At 43.8% G+C, this 18,674-nt stretch overlaps 1 protein-coding gene across 2 annotated transcripts in view; it reads left to right on the top strand.

The window, feature by feature from the left end:
- The window catches only part of PPP2R2A (protein phosphatase 2 regulatory subunit Balpha), a 78,924-nt gene that overhangs the window by 42,891 nt on the left and 17,359 nt on the right, over positions 1 to 18,674 (top strand). Inside the window, exons 3-4 of one of the 2 annotated variants that reach the window (XM_035138789.3) lie at positions 11,623 to 11,720; positions 17,842 to 18,007. In XM_035138789.3, coding sequence (XP_034994680.1) covers positions 11,623 to 11,720; positions 17,842 to 18,007 — 264 coding nt within the window. The remainder of the gene's footprint in view (positions 1 to 11,622; positions 11,721 to 17,841; positions 18,008 to 18,674) is intronic. The other variant, XM_035138790.3, reaches the window with a different exon arrangement.

The following is an 18,674-nucleotide window of genomic DNA, read 5'->3' on the forward strand; positions in this document are numbered from 1 at the left end:
TTTTTGGCTGCGTGAGCCATATCTTCACCAAGATTGTTTGACATGTGCGCAGAGACACCTGCCTATCTGTTGCCTGACATCACAGTGACTTGACACTTTGACGACTCAGAATAGGAACTGATTCAGGATCAAGACCCTTAATTCAGGAAGGGGCTTGCATTGAATTCTCCTGAACTAAACAGAATTAGACCCTCCTGCTCATCAGCTGATGAATGGGGGGATAAATCCTGCTGTCATGGGCGCTTGATTACTTTATTTTAATTGTTGCCTGTTTATCTCAGCGCATCCATGAGCCCAAACACTGGGCTGCAGACATCTTGTAGTCACTGGTCTTGCTGAAGCTGCAGAAGCAGAGCGAGCAGCTCTGCATTCACAGCGCTGGCGGGGCTCCCAGTGGCAGCCACAAATGGCTCTGCAGCAGGAGTCAGCGACAGTGATACCTCTTGCTGCAGCCCCCAGCACCCCGCTTTGGCCTTCTTTGCCATCCCCTGCCACTGCCGCCAAGGCACAAAATATGGTGCCTGGACACCGCCACATTCTCGCAAAAGCCTAGCTGCCTGTCGCAAAATGCGACTGGCGCTGGACTGATTTTGAACACTGCTTCTGAGTAGACATGGTTAGGATGGAGAAAACAGAATTGTGTATACTTTTATGTGTGTGCGGAATAACTGGTGCAACTTCTGCAAATACCTATTTGTGTATTTGCTTTTCAGTAGGCTATGCAAATGTGGCCTTTCTATTAATCAAGAAACATTATTAATGTCTGGAGCACGCGACAAGTGCCACATTCACACATTCTACTGAGTAAATTGGGCAGATGAAGCGGGGCATAACATTTATTTCATCAGTGCACTGTACTTTGGCATTCTCAAAAGGAATGTTTGAGAAGAGCAGCTGCTATATGGGAGGCAACCTGGCATGTGTGGGTCCTAAAGAATTAGACCTGTTGGGGTGCTAAAGGGCCATAGTGCTTTGTTCAGCTGATATCCCTGGGCTGGTTGGGAGTATGATGACTTCACAGGGAGGTGTTCCTATTTCTTGGCAATTAGAAGCCTAACCAAGATCGGTTTGGGTTTCTGAGCAGATCCCATAACATCCCCTTTCCCTACAGACAAGCTTACATCTGCCATACTGTCTCATCCTGTTCAGATCTGATGCAGACATTAACATAAAATGGTTTTAAAACTGGCTCAGTTACTTTGAACTTATTCAGCTACATATTGTGCAGATTGATGTAATCAATTATTATTCTTGTAGAGTAAGCCGTATGAGAGTGAATATAATGATAAATAGTTAACTAAATAACTTCTTTATTTTTAAAACATGGTGACGGATCCAAAGGACTATGCTTCTTCCTCCATGTCACTCCAACTGGTCCCCTGAACACAATTTGTTGAAGCCTGAGAACTTGCTGTTGGAAGGGGAAATGGTAGAAGCCCACATAATTGCTTAGCTACATGCCTGGGAATCATCGGATCTTGACTGCTTTTACACACTAATACCACATCTTGTAGAATTCTGTCAGTTATATTTTATCTGCACAATCAGAATGAATTTTCTGTGCAGCCTGAGCAGGAGCAGTTATCGTTAATTGTTGTTGTTTGTCTTCATTTACCCCACCCCACTGCCCTGCTCACTGTTGTGAAGACTATCCCTACGTTATAAATGGGGTCCTTGTCACCATTAAGAAAACGAGGTAGGAATAGGCAAATATATACATGGACTGTCCCCGGATCAAGTGACTTTTCTTCCTTAAGTTCTCAAAGTTCTTAACCTAAATCAAGGTAGTCATCTAAGCGAGCCAGGTGTTTAACATAATCAATCACAATCGGTCCATCATTTGAAAAGTAAGACTTTAGAGCCATCTTACCCCAAAACGGCAACTAGACATTCCGTTTTGGTGGCTGTAACCTTGATTTAAGGAACCATTTGGTGCCTTGCTCATATATCAGAGTTTCTAACACTGCTTGAAAATGCTGGGGAAAGTGTGTAGACCTGTCTGGGTTTGTCATTCACCACCACTAGAAACCACCCTCTTATAGCCCAAAGGTTTGTTGTTTTCTGGGAAGGATACTGCCCTGATCCTTGCTGTGTATCAAGCATATGTGGCTAAGAGAGCGGGTCTGCTCTGTTTTTAATGGTTTGGCTTTTCAGGTGGCAGGCATAAGATATTCATTTGCTGCCTTTAAGACTTAAAATGGAGAGCTATTCACTTGAGGTTCCTTAGCCTTGCTGTCCTCATCTGTGTACTGTCCAAGAACTGGTCACAAGTTTATCTGTAATTCAATTCTAATAGGGCACAAACTTTTCATTATGCTAATCCTTGATCAGGGCTCCCTCCCTCCCCCTCTTACTGTTCCTCCTTCCCCTTAAAAATGACTCTAATAAAAGCTTTGTGCTGAAGCCTGCAGGACAATGGCCTCACTATTGCCCGGCTTCCATGTGGGCCTCCTCATTCTCCACAAGCCTCCTGCAACCATTTAAAGATTGCCGTTTATGGCATTCATGTTTTTTGTCCACCCGGCTTCTTATCGCTTCCCTCCTCCAGTTAAGGCAGATTGTCTTTTTACACAAAGCTCTGTGGAGCAGAGCATGGGCGTAGCCAGGTCTTTTGTTAGTGGGAACATAAACTCAGTTTGCTATGTATTTTTATTGATGGGGGGGCAGCTGCCTCTCCCTGCCCCCCTTGGCTATGCCCATGGCAGAAAGGTTGCCAAATTCTGCTCTATGTTTTGCAAATGTTCATATACTTCTAGAAGCAAGGGTCATATCCAGAGTAGCAGTATGCAAACGCTCCATCAAGTGCAAGGATTTTTGCTTGTGCAACAGAGCATTCCAACCTCTCTGCTCCCCTCGCACCCCTTAAATCTAGGGATGGGTTATATGTGAACAAACACACACATACATGCACACAAATGAGGGACTGGAGTCAAGGGTGGGGTGTGGGGTTAGAGGTTCACATTTAAGAATTAAAAATTAAAGGCTAGCAGGATTGTATTAAAAACCAAAAATTGTGGTGGTGATTCAAGTTATAGTATGAGAGCAAAGAGATAAAAACAAACAAAAAACAAAAAAGTACTGTTGAAAATGGATGGGGAAAATACATAAAATATTTTATTCAGGGGGGAGGGGGAGGGTGTGGAAAGAGTAGAGACTTTAAAATGTTTAATTAAAAATTAAAATGTTGAGGTGTTGAAATAAAAAACCCATAAAAAATAAAAAGTGATGATAATAGAAGGCAAGGGGGGAAATGAAAAAGAAGATTAAAGGAGTTTTAAAAGAACAACAACAAAATAACAATAGTTTGGCTCACAGGTTGTTCTTTTAAAAATCTTTTATTCTTATTTTTCATTTTTTTTTCCTTGCCTTCTCACTTACTATCATCACTTTTTATTTTTATGTTGTTGTTTTTATTTCAACACCTCAACATTTCAATTTTTAAAACTTTTTAAAGTCTCTACTCTTCCACCCAGAGGAGCCAGTCATAGGAACCAGGGGATGGGGAAGAAGTTCCAGCTTCTTGGCACTTGTGCATGTGGCACTTGTTGTCGTTTAGTCGTGTCCGACTCTTTGTGACCCCATGGACCACAGCACGCCAGGCACTCCTGTCTTCCACTGCCTCCCACAGTTTGGTCAAACTCATGTTCGTAGCTTCGAGAATTTCAAGCGAAGGGGCTGGAATAACTCAGAGAAGCTATGAGCTATGCTATGCAGGGCCACCCAAGATGGACAGGTCATAGTGGAGAGTTTTGACTAAACGTGATCCACCTGGAGAAGGAACTGGCAAGCCACTCCAGTATCCCTGCTAGGAAAACTCCATGGACAAAGACAACAGGCATGTGGCACAACCCCTTGCAAATACACTCTGCATTTATACACATCTTTTGTTTGCACTAATGTTTCATGGATCCACCTTAAAAATGTAATGAAGCAGTCTTGAGTGACATTTAGATGAAGATGTCAGTACCTGCCAAATATTCTACAGTATCAAGAATAACTCTGTCTGCAAAGGCATCAGTGGCACTTTCTCACATGCTGTGTATGGAAAGTCAGGTGTTACAAGTTGCCCTTTCTAGGCGAGTCCCAATCACCAGCTTATGATTTGGCAGTTATGAAGTTTGGACAGGTGTGGGAACTGGACTGGATTTTGAAATAATTCTCAGTACACAAGAGTTTCTATATAAAGGATTTAGCTGCCAGGCAGATAGTTCTAAATACATCAGTGTCTTCATTCGAACATATCAAACTTAGGCAGATGTGGGTGTCCCAAAACAAAGTCCATCAAACTGCTGCTTGTATGCAAACCTCACTGAAATGCAGAACTGCTGCACTCTTAAACATGCAAAATGTTTGGTCATCTGATACCTAGTTTTTTTCTGTAAGGCAGGCTTCCTCAACCTCGGCCCTCCAGATGTTTTGAGACTACAATTCCCAGTATCCCTGACCACTGGTCCTGCTAGCTAGGAATCATGGGAGTTGTAGCCCAAAAACATCTGGAGGGCCGAGGTTGAGGAAGCCTGCTGTAAGGTATAGCGAGATGTGACTTGTCTGATTTGAGCCAATTTTGGAAACATTTTTCACCTCTCTCTACCGACACACACACACACACACACCAAGTATTATACCACATTGTTCCTGTACATCTGGTGTGCTGAACCTTTGGCTCTTCAGATGCTGCAAAACTACAACTCCCATTAGCCCCAGCAAGCACAGGGATGATGAGAGTTTTGGATCAGCAACATCTCAAGGGCCAGAGGTTACCCTCACTGCTGTGCACCTTGCATCCATAGCCGTGCTGATTGTGCTTTGATTGCCAACCTATTGCAAGGTGTTTTATTTTCACTCCTCCTCAGTTTTGTGTCCTGAATTCAACCTTGTGTGTCCCCCCCCCCCATGCCAATTCAGTCTTCTGGTGGTATGGATACATTAAATGCTCCATGGAGGAATATGGTCAAAAGCAAGCCCCAATTTGTTTATTTATTTGTTGCATTAAAATTATATACTGCTTGATTGTAGAAAAAACTTCAAAATGATTTAAAAAATAGATAAAACAATAAAATTATCTATTGATGTCTTAAACGTTGGAGACCTGCTGATGGTCGTAATTTCCCAACTTGGTCAATCTTAGAGTACACAGATACAGCACCTTTAATTGGTTGGACAGTATTAAGATAAATATATTTGAAAGTTCAAATGACTCTTGAAACAATTAGAAAGATGTGCAATATATTAGCTAATCAAAAACAAATTTGATCTGTTTTCACATACAAAATATACTCTGTGGGGGAATCATAGAATCACAGAATCTTAAGAGTTGGAAGGGACCCAGGGGTCATCTAGTCCAACCCCCTGCAATGCAGGAATCTCAGCTAAAGCATCCATGACAGGTGGTCATCCAAACTCTTTTAAAAAACCTCCAAGAAATGAGAATCCACCACCTCTTGTGGGAGTCTATTCCACTGCCAAACAGCTCTTACTGGCAGAAAGTTTTTCCAAATGTTTAGTCGGAATCTCCTTTCTTGTAACTTGAAGCCATTGAATTCCTTCCCTCCAGAGCAGGAGAAAACAAGCATGCTCCCTCCTCCATATGACAGCCCTTCAGAAACATGGCGTGGTGTTTTAGCTAGCGGGCTGGATCCAGCCGGCAGTTCGTAGTTGGGGGACCCCTGACATACCACATATCGGGAATCCTTGTTCTGTTTGTTATAAACTACGGGTCCCATCAGCTGCTGTTTGAGGATGATGGAAGCTGTAGTCCACAATACTGTATCTGGCAAACACCATGTTGCCTAGAACTGCTTTAGATATTGTGGGCCTTGAAACATTTGTTAAAGCTGGGTCTTCATTCCTTGAAATGGGGAGGAGGGCACCGCAGGCTCTATGGGCCAAAAACAGTGCTCTGGTTCTGTATCTGGCCCTTGGGACTATCTCCTTAAACCACACCCTGCTTCCCCACCCCCCACCCTGTCTTTTTCATAGACTCTCAGAATTGCAGATTTGGAAAGGACACCAAGGATCATCTAGTCCAACCCCCTGCAATGCAGGAATCTCAGGAATCTGGCACCTGGCTGGTTTCTAGCACTGCTCAGAATGTAGCCTGGAATAAAATGTGGCATTTGGACTGAAAAAGGTCTCCCCATTCGTGCCTTAAAGCATGTGTAATATTTTCTGTGACTTCCATAAGAAGGGCCTTATTGGGGTGGGTGAGATTTATGGCATATGGCTCCTTAGGGGTAGAGTTTTACACAAGAAGACCTGACTCTGATTATGTAGACTTCCAAAGAATGGCTTCATCCACATGTTTCCGATTACACTGCACTTTGGCAGGGAGTGATAAAAGGCAAGAGGAAAGATAATGAGGCACAACTGATGGGCAGAGTGGGGTGGGAGACCATGGGGTCATGAAGGACAGATAATGGTTCAGGGCTCAGGAGCATCCCCCATTTGCTGGTTCTATTCAAGGCTGTCTTGGACTCCTGAGGCAACTGCTGTTAAGAAAAAAAATGTCCAACGTAGGCTTATTTAAAGCGAAGATGGATCATGTGCTTTACTGGTGTGACTTCTGGTGGATCTGTCAGCAGATTGTCTTCATTGATTTGACCTTAGCTTTCAAGGTATATCAGCTGGTGTGCAGTGCTAGGTGGCTGCTGTCTCTCTCTCTCTCTCTCTCTCTCTCTCTCTCTCTCTCTCTCTCTCTCTCTCTCTCTGTGATTCATTTTGTTTGTGTTGGATTTTGAGCACAAGGAAGAGCATGCTCCACAGTATATCGGCTGCTGTGCATATTTGAGTGCTGTGACACACTTCGGTGCATTGGCTTCTCTGCCATTCCTCCTTTTTCTTTACATCGTACTTGTGGTAGGGATCGCTTTGCAGGATCCTGGGCAGTGGTGTGAGCAGCCCTGTGCGGTTGCAAGGCCCCCACCTAGAGACTATAGCAAAAAATAGCACGCACAGAGGGGAGGAGACTCCAGGAAGCGGCTGAAGGATGCACACTGAAGGACGAAAATAACTTCCCCCATAATTATCACTGAGATACCAGTTACCATTTCAAAGAAAAGAGTCGCATTCATTTTGTTTGGCAGCAAGGGTGTTAACACAGATGAAAATACACAAGCCAATCGGTGTGCTGCGGAAGATGAAATGCTTCCCTTGTCAGTTCTCAAACACAATTAAATCCATCCAGTTCAACACCAGTGCCTTGATGTCTGCTTGTTTCTTTGACCAAGGTATGGGAATGCACTATTTTTAACGGTGAGTTTCTTTGCTTCCAAATGCTTGCCTAGTTACTGCTCTAGTGGCTTATTTATGTGCAGAGTAGTTTGGTACTGTGTGTTGTAGTTGTTAACAGAGCATCATTCTGTTTAGCCTTGCAACTTCATGTTTCCCCACCCCTTTGAGATAAAGTAGGTTGAAGGCTTGTCCACAAAGGAAAAGCAAGTTGCCTTTTGGATTAATTTTAATTGAAAAGCTATGATCTACTGATATGTTAACTTTCAGTTGTAGCACTGCAGTAAATTTTCTTTTTTAAAATTGGTCCAATTCATTTTAGAAAAAAAAAACCTCTGTCAGTTTCACCTACATCAGGAAGGGAAATCGTGTAGTGGACCAATCAGAGATATGCATGTTGGGTTTAACTGGAGAACGTGGGGATGTGAATGTGAGGGAATGCTGATTTTTATAGATGGATTTGGGAATTGCGCCTGCTTGTAAGCAGGCACAAATCCCAGTGCTGCAAGGTGATGCCCGAAGGAACCATTGACAACAAGGCCCCAATATTTATTGCTTAAAGTAAACCTTTAAGAGAAGGCTCCACACCCCATGAATGACAAAATCTGTACTGAACAATAGGCAGCTGGATAAAACCATGAGAAGCTCCTGCACTATGTTAATGACCAGTTTCAATATCCAAAAAGTTTTAAGCCAACAAGCCTTGGGGCGTTGTCCTCCAGGTTCACTTGAGAGGTTCCTGGGTCTTATTTCTTGGTGAGTTCATAATAATGTTTTGATATTCTGTTGGTAGTTTCCCGCCCCCCAACTTTCCCTTCAAGATGCTGTGTAAAATAGGCACTCACTGCTTTTACTGACTCATCTTAACTGCCTGCACAAAGTACACATTTTGATTAATTAGGTGATTTAGCTCTTTTCAGAGCATTTTTTCTGTCAATACATTGGTGTTATAGCATTGTGCCATCCTGCATTAGTTTCCAAAGCCAATTTTGAGCTGTGTGCTGTTGGAGGCACATTGGCAGCCCTCCTTTCTCTCTTTCCCCCTCCCCTCCCCCTTGCAAGGTTGGCTCAGTTCTTCCAATGCAGACAATTTTCCTGTTCTTGGTTGCCCTGCCAGTAGTAGCACAGCAGCATTTCCAGGCAGGATTGTAAAAGCATGCTCAGTTGCATCACTGTCTTAGCAGTTAAGTAGTGACATACCGAACACAACCAAAGACCCATCCAGCATCTTGTTTCCCACAGTGACAAACTAGATGCCTATGGAAACTCCACAAGCAAGACATGAGGGCAATAGCCTCTCCTGCTGTTGTTCCCCAGCAGCAGTTATTCAGAGCCATGCTGCCTTTGACCTTGGAGGTAATACACAGCCATCATGATTAGTAGCCAATTGATAGTCCTATCGTCCATTGAATTTGCCCAATCCCTTTTTAAAGCCAATGATCCACACTAATGAGGCAGGCTGTACTTCAAACCAGGGACGCGGGTGGCACTGTGGTCTTAACCACTGAGCCTCTTGAGCTTGCTGTTGGGTCAGCAGTTCGAATCCACATGACGGGGTGAGCTCCCGTTGCTCTGTCCCAGCTTCTGCCAACCTAGCAATTCAAAAGCATACCAGTGCAAGTAGATAAATAGGTACCGCTGCAGCGGGAAGATGAAAGGTGTTTCCGTGCACTCTGGCTTCCGTCACAGTGTTCCATTGCACCAGAAGCCTGAAATCGAGATAAGCGCCACACCCCATTGTCAAGTTTGACCAGGGGTCCTTTACCTTTACCTTTTTACTACTTCAAACCAAGATATATGCTTGATGCTTCAAATGAAGAATATCCTCAAATATGGAACTGCCTGGTGTAAATGTTTTGGACTTAAGTATGTTACCTCAGCTTACTATCACTTGTTCTAATTTGAGTTTAGAATTTAAACCATGATTTTAGTCTCTGAGTATACAGGCATGCCATGGTTCAAAGGCGCTTGTCTGGTCTCATTTTCTGTCTGCTGAGCACTCCAGACTCTTTGTGTTCATAGGCCAAAATATGGGTTGTCAATTCAGACATCCTTCCAAACCATAGTTAGCACACACCATATTGGCAAGCTGCTTCCAGCCACAATTTCTGCTTTTGGGTTGCTGTTGGGTCACAAATATACAATTTCATATCAAAGGCACAGTTAAGATTCCTTATTTATATGCTGGCATGATTTCTGAACTGGGTCAAAGTTTGCAAAGGACCCTTGAAAACAAATACAGAAACATGAACTGGAACCAAGTAGCAGTCTGAGATAATTAAGAGCTGAGAGAGATCCTTCTGCAAATAAATTGGAAAATATAAAATAGCTTAAATGGTAAGCTGAGATGATATTAAAGGGGTGGTCAACAGTTTCATTATTACAGGTTCAGCAGTTCACAGGACACAGAAGAGTGTATTTTCAGGTTAAAACTTTGCTTTTGACTTTACATATCAGAGGTTGAGGATTTTGGAGTGTAAAAATCATTGCACTGCTACAAGTTCGCAGAATCGTTTTGTTTGGCTGTTTGCAAGAAAAGGGCAGATTGGTAATGCTAGCGAAGGCCAGCCGACAGCTCTTAGCAACAAGCAACGTAAGGCATTCTTATCTTCCTCTCTGATCCTCCTTCCCCTGGCCTCATATTGCAGGATCATTGGGGTTGAGGCAGTGTGTGGTGGTGGGGAGACCTAATACAACAGTCTTGTTTTGTTCTTGGCAACCTGCCTTGTGCCACGAGGTTCCCATGGTTCCCATGTGTGAGGTGGGTACCCTCCAGGGGTGCTTGAGCAGTTGCTAGGGGCTGCTCAGCTTCTTCCTTTGTCTCTGTCCATCTCAGTTTTTCCCTTCCTTCTCCCTTGGAAGTGGGTGACTAAACCTCACACATCCACAGAATGCCAGTAGCCTCTTGGATGCTCCCAGACAAAAGCCTCAGCATGGTGTATGTCTGTGTGCATGTGGGAGAGCGAGTAAGGGGACCACTTTTGCTTCTCTCCCCAATCGGGGGTTTACAGGTGGAATAGCAGTACTGGAGGGAAAGCTGAAGTTCACTTTTGGAACATCTGCCTTTGCACATGGAAGGTCCCTGGTTCATCTCTCCCCGCCCCGCATCTCCGGGTAGGGCTGTGAGAGACCCTAGTTTGAAATCCTGGAGCGCTGCTGCCAGTCAGTGCAGATAGTATTGAACTGGCTGAACTAGTGGACCACTTCCTACATTGTGGTGGTGGCTACCTTGTGAACATCACGCCACTGCAGTTGGCTGTGGTCATCATTGGAAGTTAAGGCTTCAGAGGGGGAGGTTAAGGTGAGCAACAGACTGCCGCCTCCTCAACCCTGCCATTGCTATAGTTCTGAATGTGGTGAGATCTTGAAATGAGCAAAGGCCCCTTTCTGCACTGATGAATCTGCATTGGTGCAGAAAGAGCCTGAAACAAGCAAAGCTCCTTTGAGTGTATTTATTCGCCTTTTCAGCCTTTACCAGTATATCCCACCTTTCCTCCAAGGAGCTCAAGGTGCCATGCACAGCTCTCCCTCTCCCCCTCCCCATCTTATCCTCAACAACCCTGTAGAGTGGCTCTTCATTCTCCTTCCGAATTGGGTACCTTGCTGCTGGGAAGCAGCTGCCACTTCCCCTTTGCCCAATCAACAACTGAGCGAGTGGGAGGGCTGGGCTCTGCCATTTGTGTCCCCTATCCTGAGCAACCCCCCCCCAAAAAAAGAACATTCTTGTATTGCATTTAAAAAGTTTCCCTATTGCAGACATTTCTCCAGCATACAGACTATAGGAGATTCAGTGGTGGGCCCAATTTCACCCTCAGACAGTAGTTTTGTCACATGAGGAGAAATGCCCGAAGTCAGCTTATGTGGTGGCTATTTATGTGTGTCTGTTTTGCCTTTGACACAAAAGTGCTAACTAAATGAGTGAATGAAATGTGAGTTTGCTAAAGAATGGTGCCTTTAGGTTCCTTGAGCCCCCCTATTTTGGGTCATGGTGTACCAGTTGTCAAGTATCCTTTTTCGATTTCAAATTAATGTGCATCCCATCTTTTCTCCCCGCCTTCCCAATTTAATCCTCGCAACAACCTTGCAACGTTGGTGCAGCTGACAATTTAGAACTGCTTGTTTATTCTTCCAAAGAGATCAGGGCAACATACATGCTGATTCTTGCCTTATATTCTCACAACAAACCTGTGAAATAGGTTGTGCTAAGAAATAGTGACTGCCCAAGGTGAGCTTTGTGGATAAGAAGGAACTTGAATCTGAATCTCCCCAGTTCTGATCACAGGAGGAAGTTTGCCGCATCATAGTGCAAGTTTTTCTGATTGCTGTGTAAATGTATTTCATGAAAATGTACACAGAAAATATATTAACATACATTTCTCTCTCTTTATTATACAGCAGATATAATTTCTACAGTAGAGTTTAATCATTCTGGAGAATTGCTAGCAACAGGAGACAAAGGCGGTAGAGTTGTTATCTTTCAACAAGAGCAGGAGGTGAGTTCTGTGTCAGTGTGGTCTGTTCATACCCACAACCCAATTTCCTCTAGAGCAAGGCAGTCCAACTTTTCATATCAAGTGGGCTCATGGGCCACGGAACTCATGGGCCACACAGTGCCTCGTCACATGGGGTGGAGAGTGAGGCCAAAATTTGATGCCCCCCCCCCCAGCAACCTTCCCAAACCCAGCTAAATGAGGCACTGGGCTTTGGGAAGGAGGCACGAGGCTCTGGCAGGGTTCTAGAGCCCACCCACCTCCTTCCCAAAGCTGAGCAAGTGCTAACTAGGCTTTGGGAAGGAGGCAGGAGGACTCTAGGACCCAGTCAGAGCCCTCATGCCTCCTTCCTGAATTCCAGTGCTTCGCTTATGCCAGGCATGTCCAAAATGCATTTCGGGGGCCTAATCCAGCCTGCCGGTCGGTTTAATCCAGCCCCTGTGGCAGTTTGTTTCTTGGGGTAAAATAATAAAAAAAGCTCAACAACTTCAATCCTTAAAAAAGGTTAACAACTTGGTCAGCTCTTTAGTCGGCCCTCACAGCCCTTCACGCCATCAAATCTGGCCCTCTGAAAAAAGTTTGGACACCATTGGCTTATGCTGCGAGGTGAGGACTGTGGGGTAAAAGGTTACTTGAGAGCCGCCAAAAAAGGCCTCCACGGCTACATGTAGCCCTTGGGTTGCATCCACCCTGCTCTATAGATTTCAAGAGGGAAATGTGGCTTTTACCTGAAAATTACCTGAAAATGGTGCTCTGAGAATAAGTTGAAAACAAGAACCACACCAAAAAGTACCAGCATGATATTCTACTGTTATAACCCAGTGTGGACATGTTACATAGGAAATTTATAATTTATGGTGGCCATGACTGATTGTAAGGAAATACTGGTTAAAGATTAGGAATGCAATTAAAAAATGTGCAAAGCTGTGTGACTTTCTGCAGAAGTAAGTCCTATTTCATTCACTGGAACTTATTCCCATGTACGTATCTATAGGGTTGTAAGAGCAACAAGCTTAATTACAAAACTACATGTTCAGTTTCTTTGGGCTGTTGTTTGTTCCCCACCAAACTGTTGTAAAAATAATAATACTGAGAAGTGGTTCCTTTACTATCTTATATGCTGAGTATTACAGAACAGATAACGCAGACCATTATCTAGAATGATGTATTCCAGTGCTTGTGTATTCCAAATCACTGTTGTATAAAACCTACAGAAGATTGATGATGTAACCAATTTATTGAAAACAGGTGGCCATTTATTAATTATTGGAAAAGTAAATCAATCTGTTGGTATAAGATTTATCCATAGATGTTGAATATATTTTGAAAAAACAATTTAAAATCAGCAAGGAGTCAATGCTTTTTGGTGGAACACAAGCTTTTCATGCAGGAGATTTTAGGAAGCCATCGCCCCCATCTATCTATTAGCAGGATTAGGAAAGATATCTTTCTGCCTGATACCTGGAGAGTTGCTGCCAGCCAGTGTAGGTGAGGGGTTGTAAATGTTGTCTTCCCCTGGCACCTATACAGCCTAGATGAGCCAGGGGTCTAACTAGATTTAAGCATCTTCATAGGTGCTTCATAGTCCTGCAAGAATTCTTCTGATTGTTCTTGCTCAGGAGTCCAGGGAGTAGCAGTAATGCATCTTTCCCTTCTCCTCATGTTTTTTTATCCAACCCATTGTATGTAACTTACTAAAGCAATGCTTTTCCTACAGTCATTGAGTTTCAAATAGCATTCTTCTTTTGTCCTATTAAAATCCTTCTCAAGTAGCCTACATTTGTGCCAGTAATAGATTGCCCTACATAGATTTTCTCTTGCAGTAAATATAATTGATATTGTGCCTTTGAACAGGCACTGGACATTTATGAGCACTGGAAATACTATGTCATATGAACAGCAAGTGTTTTGTCTGTTTTCATTAAAATGGCTTTGAAACCACTCAACCAGTTTGTGCTCATAAGGTGCCCATCAGACAACCACGATGCCTAGAAAGTACTGCACATCTGTTTTATGCATTTCATAGAATCATACAAATACAGAGTTGGATGGGACTGCGAGGGACATCTGGTCCCACCCTTCAATGCAGGAACCTTTTTGCCTAATGTGGGACTTGAACCCACAACCCTGAAATTAAGAGTCTCTCATTTGTGGCCCAGAAAGACAGGAGAGCCATCACTTTGGGCCTTTTTATAGTTAAGAAAAAAGACGAATAAGAGTTGACATGATAGAAATGCATAAAATTATACATGGTGTGATCAAGTAGATAGAGAAGAGTTTTTCTCCCTTTCTTGTAACTAGAACTCATGTTGGAGGATTCAGAGCACACAAAAGATAGTACAGTACTTCTTCACTCAGCACATTATTAAACTATGGAATTGGCTTCCACAAAAGTCAGCAAGTGCCCCCCCCCCACTTGGATGGCTTTAAAAGGAGATGAGACAAATTCACGGAGGCAAAGGCTACCGGTATATCAATGGCTATTAACCATGATGGCTGTGCTCTACCTCCACTGTCAGAGGCAATGTGTCTCTGAGTACCAGGTGCTGGGAGTTGCAGGTGGGCAGGGTGCTGTTGCGCTCATGTCCTGCTTGTGTGCTTCCCACAGGCATCTGGTTGGCCACTGTGAGCACAGGGCACTCGACTAGATGGGCCACTGGCCTGCTCCAGCCAGGGAGTCTCTGATTGCCTAGGATGTCTTGCCTAGGTACGTATACTGGGCGGTTTTTACATTAAAAGCGCTTGGAGGTTCTTGCGGTTTATATGTCATCTTTCCAACTCCTCTAGCCTTTGTATGTTTCTCATCTCACAACAATCACTCTCTTTCTGTACCCTTTCTTTCTGGTAAGGATTTTTCCTTACCAAGTTATTTTGATCTCTTAGTGCCATCTAGTGGGGACAATGATACCTATTTACAGTATTTATTACATTTATGGGGACCCAGGTGGCGCTGTGGGTTAAACCACAGAGTCTAGGGCTTGCTGATCAGAAGGTCAGCGGTTCGAATCCCTGCAACGGGGTAAGCTCCCGTTGCTCGCTCCCAGCTCCTGCCCACCTAGCAGTTCGAAAGCACATCAAAGTGCAAGTAGATAAATAGGAAAGGTAAAACGGCATTTCCGTGCGCTGCTCTGGTTCGCCAGAAGCAGCTTTGTCATGCTGGCCACATGACCCGGAAGCTGTCTGCGGACAAACGCTGGCTCCCTCGGCCTATAGAGCGAGATGAGCGCCGCAACCCCAGAGTCAGACACGACTGGACCTGATCGTCAGGGGCCCCTTTACTTTACTTTTATTACATTTATATCCTGCCTTTCTGGTTCAACTGGACAACCGAGACAGCAAACAAAAGGTGGCTAAGCTGATATTTTTAGTACATTAAAATTAAAACATTAAAACCAGTGTCACATACTAGGTTCCAAATTTGGGAAGGGAATTTATGGAAATAGGAAACATCAGTTTCGTGGTATGGTCTTTTTAAATCAAATAAGATTATAACCTACTTAAGGAACTCAGGAGGCTAATGCTTAAAATAACATATATTGCAGAGAAGTTAGCGAGAACTCTGTAATACAGATGGCAGCCAATTCTTGGCTTGGCCACAGCAAAATATAATCAAAACTGCATATATTGGATAAATGGTATTTTATGGTTGGCGTTATCTGCTGGTTTGATCTGTTCTCATTATTAACCTGTCCTTACTTATTTTTTATTTATTTATTTATTTATTTATTTATTTATACCCCGCCTATCTGGCTGGGTTTCCCCACCACTCTGGGCGGCTTCCAACAAATAGCAAAATACATTAAAATATCACAGATTAAAAACTTCCCTAAACAGGGCTGCCTTTAGATGTTTTCTAAATGTCAGGTAGTTGTTTATCTCCTTGACCGCCGATGGGAGGGTGTTCCACAGGGCGGGAGCCACTACCAAAAAGGCCCTCTGCCTGGTTCCCTGTAGCTTTGCTTCTCGCAGTGAGGGAACCGCCAGAAGGCCCTCTGCGCTGGATCTCAGTGTCCGGGCTAAACTGTTTTGTGGTCGTTTATGGTTGAGATAAATGAAATTGAAATGAATCTAATATATAAAATCTATTTCTTAGGGAAATCAGAAAAGGTATTTTGAGACAAGGATGGTAACCTTTGGCCCTCCAGCTTCTACCGGACTACAGTTCCTATCATTCTTGAACTCTAGTTATGCTGTCTGGGGCTGGTGGGAGATGCAGCCTAACCACACCTGGAGGGCTAAATGTTTCCCTATCTCTGTCCTGTAAAGGACTTACCGAGTTTATGGAAACATGTATGTTTCGTCAGAGGAAATGCCCGTTCCAGAATTCATGCCAAAACCCTCACTGGGAGCAGACAGTGGTCTCTTCCCACCTCTGTTGATGAAATGCTCCCTGTGCAATAGTGGGGTACATTGTTTCACACCTGCATGATTGTGGTGGATTGTCTTGTTCATTACGCATTTCATGAGCAAGACAGTGGGAGAAGGACATAAGTTCAGTAGTGAGATACATGCTTGTCCTAGGTTCAGTCTCTGGCATTTCCAGTTAATTGAAGCTAGGAGGTGATGAGCAAGAGTTCTACAAAAGCTCTGAAGAGCTGCTACAGATCACAATATTTATTGAAGAAAGTTCTGTTTTCATAAAATCTTCCTAAAATCCGGAACGTGGGACTCGCCTGTAGTCAATATTGCTTACCTGTCCATCTGAATGTCACAATGAAATCCTTTCCATTCCTTTTTGCATGGACGCTGTCCAGATTATGTTTGTCTGCTGTTTTAAAAAAATGCCATACACTCAGCAATCAGTTCCAAACAATCTTAACTACAGGGTGAGATAAAATAACACTGGCCTGGTGTTTAAAATGCTACTTGCTTCATTCTTTACAATTTATTAAAATGCCTGTGAGAATAAAAAAAATGTATTGGCCTGCCACCTATATGATAACAAAGTGGGTGTTGGGTGAGCTTTCCTAGGGAGGCAATTCCATAGTACTGTACTCTTAGAATCATAGAATGTCAGAGTTGGAAGGGACCCCAAGAGTCATCTAGTCCCCCCTGCAATGCAGGAATTTTCCCATAGCCATCCCTGGGTGGACTCAAACCACCAAACTTCTGGTTATCAGCCAGGCGCACGGACCCACTCCGCCACAGGAGGCCTCAGTGCTATCTGCTTGACCTCAGTTGTTGGCAGCACCCTGAGAAGGGTCTCTGTAGAAGAACTTCATTCCTGAGCAGGTTGTTATGGGAAAAGGTGATCCTTAAGGTGTCCAGTAATAGCACTGGACTAGAAAGACAATTTGTCTGACCTCATATAAGGCAGCTTCCTGTGTATCAGCCAAGCACCACCCATCAGAACAGGTGATTCCCAGTTGCTATCCACAGAGCAGTATCGGTTGAAACAGGATCTCTTCGTAGAATTCGACTGACATGAAATTCTGTTCACCAGCAAGCTGTCATCATGCCTGCCTGGGCTGGAATGAGGTGGCAGTGCAACCGTGCAAAGCATCGTGGAGCAGCTTAGGAGACAGGAAATGAATACTGCCCCGTAATTGCTAATAAAGCAAGATTCATGCCAGTGCAATGTTAATTACCTTGGTCTGGAATTTGGCTTCAAACCTGCCTCCTGCTTGAAAAGGTGCCTGGGATTTTTAAAATGATGTTGGCATTCTCACGCCCTTGAGTGTGGTTCATCACCCTCTTGGAATTGCAGATATTGGCTAAACAAGTGCTAAGATGTTTAGCGTTAGATAGCAGTTTGGAGGGAAGAGCATCTGTGAGTCATGACTAGGATGTCCTACAGCACAATAGCTGTTTATTACACATTTGAAATCAGGCAGGGATGGAGGACCACAGATTCGCTTTCCTTGATCTAAAGAATGTTTTTTCATTGCTTCAGAATGTTTGTATTCATGAATGCAAATTGATCAGTAAGCTTATATAATTGGTCAATTAAGAGTTTGTTGCTTAAATGACAGCCTCAGAAATAATTCATATCTGTGAAGTGGCTCTAATTTATTTGTATCCCACTAATTGCAATCTGTAGGTGGCCTACATTAACTACACTGGTTATTCACTGAATTCCATGCAATTTCTCGCCCCTCTCCCCCTGCTCCCCTTCCCCTTTCAGAACAAAACGCCATCTCACAGCAGAGGCGAATACAATGTTTACAGTACCTTTCAAAGCCATGAACCAGAGTTTGACTACTTGAAAAGTTTAGAAATTGAAGAAAAGATCAACAAAATTAGGTGGTTACCCCAGAAAAATGCTGCTCAGTTTTTATTGTCTACAAATGGTAAGGCTCATTCAGTGTTTGATTTATGACAGGTCTTCCTATAGACCTATTTGTGCAGCCTTTCTTTTTCTTCATTCTCTTAATTTAAGTGTGTGCTGCAGTTGATGGCTAGAGTGAGAAGTGTACCCTCCCCACTTCTTTTTAGACTACTGTATTTGATTCTTCAGGACTCTTGTTATCTTCATATCCCCAGCTAATGTTGTGGGTCCTCTACGTTAGCTTGAATCTAGGGCAGCCTGTGTCAAGCTCCACATGTGTAACAGGACTTTCCTGCCCCTTTCTGGCTACACTTCATTGACCCCATGCTTGGGGGACCCTCAAGAATGATGTGAAGGGTTGTAGCTGAGTGGAAATTGGCAAAATCCAAGCTGGGGTTGGGGCCTTGCCAGCTCTCTGCATTTTGATTTAGGCCTTTTTTGGTGTTCCTTCTTGGCCGCTGCCTTTAAAATCAGGTGTAGTGGACCCACCACTAGCCACCATGTAGTAAAGCGCAGACTCACCCCAATACCCTTGCCTCAGCCACTCACTACCCTTGCCTCAGCCAAGCAGTTTTATGGCGCCCCAACCTGCCAGTGCCAGGGTCAGGGCTCTGTTAAAGTGCTCCCGCTCCTCAGCTGATGGAGCCCGAATCCTTCTCTTGCTCATATGCAAGCAGTAGAAGGATCGG

Source organism: Zootoca vivipara, chromosome 14, assembly GCF_965207765.1.
Source record: "Zootoca vivipara chromosome 14, rZooViv2.hap1.1, whole genome shotgun sequence".
Lineage (NCBI taxonomy): Eukaryota > Metazoa > Chordata > Lepidosauria > Squamata > Lacertidae > Zootoca > Zootoca vivipara.